Source organism: Cryptomeria japonica, chromosome 1 (genome assembly GCF_030272615.1).
Source record: "Cryptomeria japonica chromosome 1, Sugi_1.0, whole genome shotgun sequence".
In the NCBI taxonomy this organism is placed as follows: domain Eukaryota; kingdom Viridiplantae; phylum Streptophyta; class Pinopsida; order Cupressales; family Cupressaceae; genus Cryptomeria; species Cryptomeria japonica.
The window spans coordinates 419846633-419859587 of record NC_081405.1 but is presented as its reverse complement, the minus strand read 5'-3'; the positions used below and the strand labels follow the sequence as shown (position 1 = coordinate 419859587).

General features: G+C 36.8%; 1 protein-coding gene across 1 annotated transcript; it reads left to right on the top strand.

Moving 5' to 3' along the window:
* The first annotated feature begins 2952 nt into the window (after positions 1 to 2952).
* Positions 2953 to 5981, top strand: LOC131065343 (uncharacterized protein At2g34460, chloroplastic). The gene is made up of 5 exons (XM_057999836.2): positions 2953 to 3154; positions 3227 to 3409; positions 3568 to 3684; positions 5284 to 5556; positions 5674 to 5981. The coding sequence occupies exons 1-5, from the start codon at positions 3062 to 3064 to the stop codon at positions 5830 to 5832; spliced, it is 825 nt and encodes a 274-aa protein (XP_057855819.2). The 5' UTR covers positions 2953 to 3061; the 3' UTR covers positions 5833 to 5981.
* The last annotated feature ends 6974 nt before the right edge of the window (positions 5982 to 12955 follow it).

Below are 12955 nucleotides of genomic sequence, written 5' to 3'. Positions count from 1 at the left end.
TCATGCTCCAGATTCTCAGTCTTTTTAGGAACTAAGACAAAACACACATTCTCATGTCTCAATCCATCCAAGAATTTCCTTCCATCCACCAAACAAATTCTAGCATTTGTATAGACTTCACTCTTCAAAAGTTCCTCCAAGGATAACAAGGTTTGCTTCATCCCATTGGCCACAATAGTGTATGTATTCTTCCTCCCATCATGTATTGCATGTCTATCAAACTGTCAAGGTCTACCCAACAAAAGATGACAAATATCCATAGGCATAATATCACACAAGACTTCATCATGATAATTCCCAGTTTTCAATTTCACCAAACATTGCTCACTTACTAACAACTTATGTTCATCTTGAATCCATGCTATCTGATAAGGCTTAGGGTGCTTCAAACTTTCTAAATTTAACTTACTCACCATCTCTTCTGAAACAAGATTATCTGAACTACAACTATCAATAACAACTTTACAACACTTACTAGATACCTTACATCTGGTCTTGAACAAATTCTTTCTCTGCAAGGGCTCTTCATCTCTCCCGGTATGACATGAAGCTCTCCTCATCATCAACAGTTCTCCATCTTCTGATTTATTATCTGATCCGGTGGGGTTTTCTTCTACCACAGCTGCTCTTCCAGTATTCTTTGTCTTCTTACACTCAAAAGCACCATGTCCTTCTCCTCCACACTTATAGCAACTTCCTCTAAATGCCCTCTTGTCTTGTCTTTTGTCATCTCTTCCAAAATTCTCATTCCGATAGCCATCCCGTTCTCTCCTCTGGTAGAAATTTCTATCATCTTTCCAATATGAATTACCTTCTTTGTTCACTTCTTTGTCCTTTTTTTGATCTATACATGTTCCTCTACCTCTGGTATATCTTCTTCCTCCTTGAAATATTCCTTCGGAAAACCTTCCACCTCTGTCTCTCTGCCTCTGCTCATGTCTTTTGTTTAGCTTCTCTTCTACCTTCAGGGCATACTGGTAAGCCTCTTCACTACTCTGCAATTTGATCAAACTGAGTTCATCTTGTATAGACACCCACAATCCATTCAAATATCTTGCAACTTGTTTAATTTCATCATCAGCATGTCTGGATCTGATATTCAACTCGTAAAATGCTTCGGTGTATTCCTTCACACGAGATTCCTTTTGTCTCAAATTCTACAACTTCCGGAATAGATTCACTTGATAATTAGCTGACATAATTTTTTATTTCAACTTAACAATCATCCGATCCCATACCTTGATCTTCTCTTTACCTCTTTTCTATCTATCAACCTGCAAATGCTCCCACGAAAGAGATGCATGACCTTTCAACCGGGTACATGCATATTTCACCTTCCTTTCTTTTGCAGTATTTTCAAAATCAAAATATTTCTCCATCTCCGAGATCCAATCCATTCAATTCATCTGAATCCAACTTTCCATCATATTTCGGTGGGATAAAATGAGGTTTAGTATTCGCCCTACTCAAAATCCTCAAAAAACTTTCCTCATCCGAATCAACTGCGGGTGGATTTACTTGTTTTGTCGGGGCTTCTTCTCCTTCATCTTCAATTACATCTTCAATGTGTCAGCCTCTTCTATGGGTTGTCTCCATGACTTCCAACCGGGCTGCTATTCCTCGCAACATTTCCATCACAATAGGGTTTGTGTTCCCACATGCTCCACCATTCTTAGTTCCTCTTCGCGCCATCTTTACGCCAGTCCTCTGCAATTGCAAGTCGGATCCACAGTTCGCCACCCTACAACAAAATTGTCAGGACAACATAATCTCCGAAATGAAAGCTCGCTCTGATACCACTTGAAGTAGTCACCGGCTAGGAGGGACCTCAAAGAGATCAGTCAAGACCGGTCAACAAGAGTAAACACAACAGAAACACATGGACATGACGGAGGTAATGCATAACAGATTGAATTATATCATGAAAACTGATTACAACCAATCGGTAACAACAGGGTTATAGAAACCGGCTCACAGGCCTACTAAAACATGCTTAAAATACATAATAGGTCACAACTGGGACCTCAAATCTTAAGATTTATCTTCTATGCTTAGTCTAACTTCTTCATTCCATTCTAATGCTCTATTACAATGATTTATACAATCCAAGGGGATCCGGTCGGCCCAAAAAAGGATCAAAACCCGAAGAACAAGACCTAATGTGCAAAACCAACAAGGTCGGCCTCTGCCAAATAAATTCCTTCGAAAAATCCAAAGGATGAAGTGTAGATTATGGGAAAAGGTCGGCCATATGCTAAAGAACATCAAAATCAACGCTTAGGGCTCCGCAAGCTACGAAAGGGCTCTGATAGATCACCAACACAAATAGGTCCAGGCAATCGGTAACAAAAAACCGTTTCAGAAACCGATAGGGATAACTTGCCGGAAAATGATCCAAATGCTCCACGTTTGGGAATAAGGAAGATGATCAGATCTTCAAGCAAAATCCAACTCCACAGGTTTCGGTGAGCAAAATTTGGGACACACATAAAGAAATGCTAAAACTGCAAACAGAAAGCAAAACATAAAGGAAATATTTTTTGGTTGATGCAAGATTGCTATGAACTGGGGATGCTCCTGCATCATTATGTGGAGAGCCAAGATTCTTATTGTTCAATTAAAAATCAGATCTCATCAACTTCAATATGAAATGGAGAGGTGGAAAATACCTAAAAAACAAGGAGAGTGATGTAGTCAAAAGACATCAATTACTAGCATGCTAATATAATGACAATTGTTTCTTAACACAATTTATTCGACATAAGACTATGAGATAACAAAGCTACTTATCATCTACTTGAGTTAAAAAAGGATTATAATGCAGATTACCAAAATAACACAATTGGGTTTCCCATAGACTATTTCTAGGGTAATAGACAATTAAAAGAACCTAGGTACCTATCTATTTGTGTATATGATTCTATTCCTATTTTTCCTTTTATCATCTGTAGAGGAATTCGTGATTTCCAGATTGCCACAGATCACTTTGATATGGACCTCATGATTAGAGGAGTAGTATAAAATGGTAAGATGAGTTGGATTGAAGTAGTGGGAAGTAAGCATGGCAGCGGGAGTTTGTCTAACTAGATGTACTTACCGCCTTCCTCTTTATGGCCTTGTGCGGAAGAGACCCATTACATTCTGCTCGGTCAAGGTATGCCCACCTGCAACACTTTCAATTCCAGTACAAGACATGGCTTAATCGTTTCCCCGTGTAAAACTTCAGGAGGATGAGCAACAAGAGCAAGAGAGGAGTGAAAGGAAACCAATATTTGTTGCTGGTGCTACAGGAAAGACAGGCAAGCGGATTGTAACCCAGCTGTTAGAGAGAGGGTTTAAAGTGAAGGCTGGTGTATTGGACGTTGAAAGAGCCAGCAGTAGCCTGCCCACTCACAACTCCCTTCAAATTGTATAATTTTTTTATTCCTTTACTTCTGCTTATTTGGATATTGAAGGCCAAAGGGAAACAGACTGCTTGTGGATTGGGGTTTTGGATGGTCCAAATAATGTGCTGGTTTTTTAAGCTTTACCTTCTAATTCCGCTTGTGGATCTCACTCTGCTTGCAGGTGAAGGCAGATGTGACAGAGGGAGCAGCTAAGCTGAGTGATGCCATAGGTGATTGCGAAGCTGTTATCTGTGCTACAGGTTTTCGTCCGTCATTAGATTTTCTTGTACCTTGGAAGGTTTTTTTCCAAACCTAGTGCACATTTTATCAAGACTTCTTTTTAACATTGTATCTAGGTGATGCACATGGATTAGGTTTTCACAATCCATTAATTGAACATACGAATTTCCGGAAATAATCTGTGAATCTTGTTTAATAAATCACACTTTATGATCAAGCAATAGAATGAGAGTTTCCTGAAGCTCATCCGTTCAAATTGTTTCCAGATGCTTTCAATTTCCCCTTGAAATTACAGTTTTTCAAAGCTAAGATACCTAGATGCTCAATTCGTTTCTAGTTTTCTTAGAAGTTAACAATGAGTAGGAACACTGCTCTTCTTTTGAGGTGAGGATCAACTTGTTTATCTTAATCCTTGAAGAACCCTAACAAATCCTTGTATTTCCAAAAGTCATCATATAATAGGTAAAAGATCTCAGCTTTAGTATTTTAGGAAGTCAACCAAGAACTCTAGTATGGATGCGAAGCCTGATCTCCTAGTAACCATCTATATATAATTATTAATATCCGTATTCATTTACTCTGGTATTCTGATTGGAACTCTTGTCCCCCAACCCATATCTCGCAACTTCAGATGGCTATGACTTTAGACCATTTAATGACAGTTTACAAAATTGGGTGTTTTTGTTGCCCACTTCCAGGAGTTAGCATCCATTTCAATAATCCATGTTTTCAATTTTTTTTAGTTTTAAGTTTGAAGAATCTGCATTTCAGATTTTAACTCCCGAGGGCTCTCCCTCAACCTGATATTGAGAGTTTGTAAGGAAGTTATACTTTTTAGTAGGGGTTTCACGAGGGAAAAAAATGTACTATAGAATAATTTAGAATCTTTTGCAAGAAAATAGGAGTCTCAAATTGTTAGATTTTAGATTTAAGGAGGTGTTTTTGGGGTGGGGCCAAAACATCATTCCATCCTCTTCTTGATGTTTTGCTGCTAATGTCTTATCTATAATTTTTGAAATATAGCTATATTTTTTACTAGATTTAGCATTCATTGTTGTTAAAAAATGATCATAAGACTGCTAACTTCCTCAAATTTTACAGCTTTAAGTTTTAAGTTTGCCTATTAGTTCAAAATTCATGAGATCCTTTGCTTATAAAACCACTAAGAATTCTCAGTAACAGCCATTAAATGCTCCCTCACACTAGCAATGGCAGTCGCAAGAAACATTTCTTCTTATATAGAGTAAACTTGTAATTTGACAGCCCCTCAGCAACAGTTTTCCTCCCAAATTTATCTTGGATAATGATAATCTGGTTGATGAGTTATTTACAAGCATTACAGAATTTTTCTAGTATTACTATCTTTTTTAGAATGGTATGTTCATAGACACCATTTTTAAGTCTATATCTATATTTGTATGATATTAAGTTGATTCTAAAATTCTACATTTACATAAGTGTTTATCCTGTCACATTATCACTGTTTAACACTAAACCAGGGACAAGACGAAAAAGTAATTCGTTTGAACATAAACTTACAATCATGCTACAAAAGCTCCAATAGGTTTTCATTTATTTAAGTGGTAATATATAATGAATTTGATTCAGTTTCCCTTTGGAGTTGGTGACTTAAAGAAGGCAATAACAATGCATGCAGGTTGATAACTTTGGAACAGTGAGTCTAGTAGATGCATGCCAGAGTATTGGTATCAATAGATTTATTCTTATTAGTTCCATCCTAGTGAATGGTGCAGCAACTGGACAGATATTTAATCCTGCATATATTGTGCTCAATATCTTTGGCTTGACACTAATAGCAAAGCTGCAAGCAGAGCAATACATTAGAAAGTCCGGAATCAACTTTACCATCATTAGGCCAGGAGGCCTGAGGGATGACCCTCCAAGCGGAAATATTGTTATGGAACCCGAGGTAAACTTGGATTTTATGATAGAATTTTTTCTAAGTAGGACTTGCTTCGACATCTTTGCAAATAAAGGAAGTCAGTCGGTATGAATATTTTTCATGACATCAAACTTGAACTTGCAGGACAAGCTTTTTGAAGGCTCCATATCACGAGATCAGGTTGCTCTTGTTGCTGTAGAATCTCTCCTATATCCAGAGGCATCATACAAGGTTGTGGAAATCGTTTCCCAAGCAAATGCTCCTAAAAAACCTCTACAAGAACTTTTTTCACAGATCAAATAAGGTCGGCTACTTTGGATGTCATAATGAAAAATTCATTGAAATTATTTTGTTTGCACTGTTGTTTTAATGCCACTTTTGCATAGCATCTTTGCAAAAGGTATCCATTCAAATTATTTTTTGAAAAATTTAATGTTATTCAGGTTTCTACATCTTTCATTAAGTCTGATGAATTTCTAGTTTTACTTTTATTGCTAAGGTGCTTTCTTCACCTCCTGTATTATATGCAGTGGTTGTATATCATTTAGAATTCGAGTAAACATGGTGTAGATCCTGTAAATGTTACATGTTTATGTATCGTTGAAGGTTTTACTCTAGTGAATCAATAGCCTGTAAGCACATTTCCTCATGTTTTGAACATGATTGCTTGAGGAATTCTGAGCACATTTCCTCATGCTTTCAAAGCATGATTACTTGAGGAATTTTGAAATTTTCAGTACTATTGGAATTTGGTTAGCCAGAAGCATTGATAGGCAGTGGCCTCTTCTGCTTATTCTCAATTATAGTATGGTTACATGAGGATTTCAGAGTTAATTGCATTAAAATGTAGAGCTTCTAAAAAATTGTTTGTTTTTAAAGGATTTTTCATCAGTCGTTTTAGCTATCCAATAAGGGAGCATGAGTCTTGAACTGAACCTCTTCCAATAAGAGTCAAGGACTGAAGAATATTTTTGATTTTATCAATATCTCATATCACATTCCATGATTTATTGTCAGAATAATAAAAATATCATGAATTTAAAACAATTTTTCTAACAGACTCTACATTTCAATTGTAATATGATTTAAATTTTCCTTCTTTCCTCGAAATAACTGTGTCCTCTATGTGAGCTTTCAAATAAAATTTTCACGTGCTCCCTTATGTCTCGTGTATTGGGGCGCCATAGCTTTTAAGTCCCGTTGCAGCAGAATAAAAACACAACTCATAGGATTGCAACTTTGCCAATATGTTTTAACGAGAGCAATAGGAACGTAATAAAGCTTTCACAAACTTAGGAAATGTTGCTAAAATGTATAAGGTATTCATTAGTCAAAAAATTCCTCCTAATGACATGGACTGAAATAGATATACTGGGCTCTGAGCTCTATGGTGAACATTCAAGAAACTAACACGATGGCAAGAGAAATACAAAAGGAAATATATTTCTTGGTTTGTACTATGGTTAGCAACAATCATTCTCTGAAATAAATTAGTAAACCAAAGAATAAGTATTTTTTTTTAAATCTTAGAAAAATTCGGAAAAAATTGGGTTCAGGTTAAGATTTTTGATTAAAAATAGTTTGGATTAGGGTTTTATAAAGGACTGTCATAGTCGAAACAGTGGCATAAAATGCCACAAAATTGGTGAGTAATCAGTATATGTGATTTTCAGAGGTATTCAAATGTTCAAAAACTCGTGATAAAGTGGAAATAAATGAGCAAACATATCAGATGGGTAATGAAAAATAAATTGAATGAATGATTCAATAATCGGATAATGTATTCAACAATATACAAGCGTATATATAGAGATTACAAGACGACGTTCTAAATTAATAACAAGTCGTTTAAAGTGAACTACTAAAAAGCTAAACGCTAAATAAAGCTTAAAAGCTAATTAATCTAAAAAGAAAAAGCTAAATGCTAAATAAAGCTTTAAAAACTAATTAACTAAAAAGCTAAATGACCATTAAACAAGGAACTAAATATAGGTGACTAAAATATAATTAAATATTCTAATAATTTTATTTGAAAATCACATTTAGGGAAAAAAAATCAAGAACAGGGGTGAGCAGTGGGAAATCACAATTTATTGGCTACATACACACGCACCAACTGACATTTGACAACAAATGGAGGTAAAAATTGACACTACTTTCTTAGTCAAAACTAAAAATGTAATTAGGAGAAAGAGCGAAGATAAATCTTAGCTGTTATCACCCATTCTAAAATAGGATTACCACTATGAACATCAAAGCTCGTGACATTTTCATTTATGAAAATTAATGTACGCTTTTGTTAAGAAATCATGCTCAAATTTTTTTATTTGATCCATTGTTTATCTTTCCACTATGGTACTGGTTTGCCTAGGGAAAGCCCCGAGTGTTGATGTGGTTTGAACCCAGTTTGGGTCTTTTTTGCCTTCAGATAAGGCCTTTGGGTTTGACCTGGGCGAATCCTGGTCAAATTTTGCTTGCCGAATTTGAATATTTTTAAATTTTTTAAAACCTTTTAGACTTATTTAAATTCTAAAATGTTAGAATATCAATTTCCTCATGTATGTAGCCAAAATCAAGGAACCTGAGGAGGACAATTGGCATTGGGACTACTTGACCACTCAAGGGTTGGTAGATGAAGTTGAAATTGATCAAGAGGATGCAACTGAGATTGTAGGGGTGTTTGAGCTGGGGAGTGGAGAGGAATGTATTGAGGATGATAGACGCGATGTGGAGGAAATTGTAGCAGACGAAGCTCATGCTAACTGTGGATAGGATTGCCCGCTCATCTTACAAGCCAAGAAAGTCAAGGAGGAACGTAAAGCTGCGGAGGCGGCAAGGCGGACTGGGAATGTCTCCTATCCCTGAAGTATGGTGCAGATGCTTCGTTCTGTTTTAATGCTTGAATTTTGTATTGTGGGTTATGGGTTGTTATGGGTGATCATTGGAAATGCTACCAGAAATGTATATTTGGCTACAAGCCAGATACTGTTGTATCTTTTTTTTTAATCTTAATATAATGGGTGCTGGCCCTACCCAACTATTCACTTATCAAAAAAAAATTGTTCAAATGATTTATTTTGGCGAATCTTTCATTATTTTGGGGGAACCAGAATATATTATAATGGGTGTTGGCCTTGCGCAACTATTTACTGTTAGGGTTTATTGGATTGTCACTTTCTGGATCTACCAGTAGGTAATATGATATTTTATTGATTTAAAGCTTCAAAAAAGATTACAAAAAGATTGGAGTCATCAAATAACCTCCATCCAATCCATCTATCTATACCTGCCACCATCGAAACCAACTCTAAAACAAACCCTAATACCCACCTCCCATCCTCTTCTTGCGAGCTCTCTGCATCTCACCTTCAACTCATTCTCTTGCCAGCGAACAAAGGGTAGTGGGTCTGCAGGCTCCGCCAACCCTTCAGAAATGATGAAACCCACTCCCGAAACAACCCACTCCCAAATTGAATCCATCCCTCCTAGGTATTCTACCACAATTAAAGTTTGCAAGGCCCTCTTCACCTTGTTCGCATCCTCTTCAAATTCTAATCCCCATGCAGCAATAAGGGAATAGATTTCCATATTAGTATTGTATCTATGACTAATATGGACAATCTCCTCTCCCAGCAAGAGCTTCACTGCATCCACAAGCCTTTCATCTTTGAACTAGAATAGGCCCTTCAATCTCTTATCCGACACTTTGCCCATGAAGGGCACCAATTTCTTCTCCGTTTTGAATGTGAAACTTGCTTCCAAATCCATATTCCCTCTGCAACAGTGCCGATGCCCCTTCAATTCAATATTAGCCCCTACTCTCTGCAACACTCTCTCAAAGAACTTTTAAACATGTTTAATAGAAATGGCCACCAAAAATGAATAAATAATCAATACTCCTCACGTCTTATCTGTCATCGAGAGCCAAGCTCATCAATGGTATGCCATCAATGTGTTGTCTGAGCTTTGTTCTACAATCAATCCACACGATTCGGCATTAAGTCCACCTCCATATGTGCGAATGAGGCACTTTTTGATTTTAAATATATTCATTACTTGGATTTAAATACTAGATTAGTTTATTCACTTGTAATATTAAACTACATTAAATTTTATCTTTAATTTCTTTCGGCTATCCATATAATGAGCTGCAAGTGCTTAACTATAAGTCAGTAATTAATTAATCAATCAACTTAATGACCATTGGATGATTGCAGATCAACGACATAAGTTCTATTTCGGCCCAAAGTTCTGAAGGACAAAGGTTTCTTCAAAAAGTCGTCGGAATAGAGATAGGTCTAAGCATTGTCTAATTAACTATTATAAATTGTATACTTTATTAACGAGGAGGATAGATTGGGCCAACCCTTTATGACGTGTCCTTTGACCTCCAACATGCATAATCTTATTGGTCCACTTAAGAAGAGCCTGACGTCAGCAAGGACCATGTGCCATGTGTGCGGCAGGGCTGCAGAGTTAAGGTGAAATAGCATCTTGATCTAAATGCGCAGTCGTGCAGAGATTTGGACCGTTGATATCAAAGGAAGTGCATGATGGGGTAAAATATTAAAGTCATTAATTTTAATTTTTATTATATTTATATTGTGTGTGCGATTCTCACCATGATTTTTCCCACACTGGGTTTTCCAGGTAAAAATGATGGATTTCATGTGTTTGGTGTTTTTTTGTTTCATCTTACATTGATGTTTAATTTGTTAATGATAATTGATAAGTACTTGTGGTTAAAGAAGTTTGGGATTTGGTTTAGACTAATTCACCCCCCTCTCAATCTTGTGGTGTTTTCAACACAAAGGTTAGGTCATAATCCATAGCATCATATTCACAAGCATATGGATTAAAATTATTACATATAGACATCATAAATACATCCATAATCATAATAGGTACATACATTTTTGTATGCTAACTATTGACCTATTTGTAAACCCTAAAGATCCAACCACTAACCATAGATCTACAAACTAATTCAACAATTAACCAATAGAGAACTAAAAATACATGCAAATAAAATGAAATAAACAAAGTATAAATTTATTCATTACTTAGATTTAAATATTGAATTAATCAATCAACTTAATGACCGTTGGATGATCGCATATCAACGACAAGCTCTATTTCAGCCCGAAGTTTTGAAGGACAAAGGTTTTTTCAAAAAGTCATCGGAATAGAGACAGATTTGAGCATTGTCTAATAATTAATTAACTATTATAAATACTTAATTAATTTTAATCGACGACGTAAGCTCTATTCTGGGCCGAAGTTGTGAATGACATAGGTTTCTTCAAAAAGTCCCTGGAATAGACTTAGAGACATGTGTAAGCACTGTCAAGAATGAAAGGTTTTAATAAATGAATGTTTTTAATAAAAGAAAGATAGAAAAAGAAATGAATTTTAACCACAGTTTTGCCCTTTGAGGAAGTTATTGAAATTAAGAGAGATAGGTGTCGTGGAGGGTGGAGATTCATCTCCGCTTCGAAGGCAAGGGATTAATTAGCATCCACCATCCATAGTTGTTTTCCTCGGAGGATATGCTCTAGTTTAGACTTGAGATATCATGTGGAAATGGGAGGATTGTCCGGAGAATAGGATTGGTGGAAGTCGGACAGAGATGATTGAGCATGCGTAGGAGTTGGATAGGGGATTTAGTCAAATAAGGAATATTAGTACCACTGTGGCCTTTGTTGGTTTTGATAGTTGTATCACGAAGTTGATTATGGGCGATTTGGAAGGGACGTCCCCTACGTCTAGAACAGAGGTTTAGAGTACTTTTTTCTTTCCTAGTGCTATCCATGGAAGAATCTAGAAGGAGTCAGGCTATGAATGGGAGGGAAGATGGATTTGAAAGTTATCTAGATTGATTGGGAGAGCCACGTTGGAGGCAAACGCCGAGAAGCTTGTTGTAGAGGAAATGAGTCATCACAGGGGAAGCATGGTTCACCATTTCGGGGTGAGTTGTATGTGCAGAGATGAAACTTTGCAAATGCAATGCAAACGGTTATTCCATACGGATGAAAGAGTGTTTGTCGTGGTGAAGAGCTTAGTCGAATGCATGCTTGGTGTAGGCAAGCACTAGTGCGATGGATTCGTGTATGAGGGTGTAATTAGCCCGTTGGTAGATGTTCTGGATTCCAGGGAGGTTTGCATCCGGAGAATTGACGGGTTCATTCAAGCAGTTGATGGGCATGCAGTAGCCAATGCCATTCTGGAGGAGGCTAACTTGGGGGCTAGCGTGTTTCGCACCTTTTTCAACCACGACAACTATGTTTCGTCAGACTCTAAGGATGATGTGTTTGTTGGGTCCAAGGAGGAGGACGAGGAGGCTATTAAGCATAAGGCAGAAAAGATCGTTCATTTAAGAAGCTTGGGAGGTTAATCGGGTAGGAGTGATAAACAACAACTTGGCTCCATTTTAGAGGATGATCGATAGGGGGGATAACTGGCTCTCAGAGGCTTCCACTAGAGTTGTGATGGAAATTGGAGAGCAGTTGGCCATCATTCTACAATATATCTAAGGGGGATGAGGATATGTGTTTTTTTATGTTTTGGGAGGGGGTGGTCTCTAGCATAGGAGGGTCTGTTAATAATGGAGGTTGGATGTAATGGGTAGTGTGTTAGGAAAATATGATGGTAATCTCTATGTAACTTGGTTTGATTTTAATATAGGGAGCTATCCCCATAAAGATAGCACTTACCAAAAAAAAAAAAAACCCAGTTAACCAAGGAGATTCAACAATTAGAATCTAGATTCGAGGGTGCAAGGAATTTGTTTCAAATTCAAATTTTTGGGTAAGTTCCTGAGAGAAATATAGAATGAACTCAACAATGCAAACAGATAGAGATGAATTCAAAATAATATTATAACACTTCAAAAATATGATCACTTACCTTTAGGTCACTAGCAGTCGCCAATGCAGTCAGCAACAATGGTTGTTCCTGGTCTGAAACTTTGCTAGCGATCCAAATTGAGAGCTTAGAACCGACCAAATTGTGTAGAGATAAATCTGATCTTTGACTATATTTATACCAATCCTTATTTAGCGTTTTCGGCAGGAATTTTATATGGTATACAAATATTTGGCAAATCACGCGTAACTATAACACATCTTATGTAATTTTCGAGGCGATTATGGGTCGTCCAATTAATTGGCAATTATAATAGTTGGCAAAATTTGGGGTGAATTGAGACACGCTTCCGCAAAATGCCAGGCGAATTGGGTTCTTCTGGCCAATAAATCTTTATATGGCTATGACGAATTATGGTCGTCTATTAAGACAACCTCGGAAAGTGTAGGCGAAAATATTGAATTTACCATGTGAAAAATGTAGATTTTATTGGCGAAATCTTGATAGAGATACAATTAATTACATAAAACAATGGGCGATTGGGCCGTGCATTTGACGAATA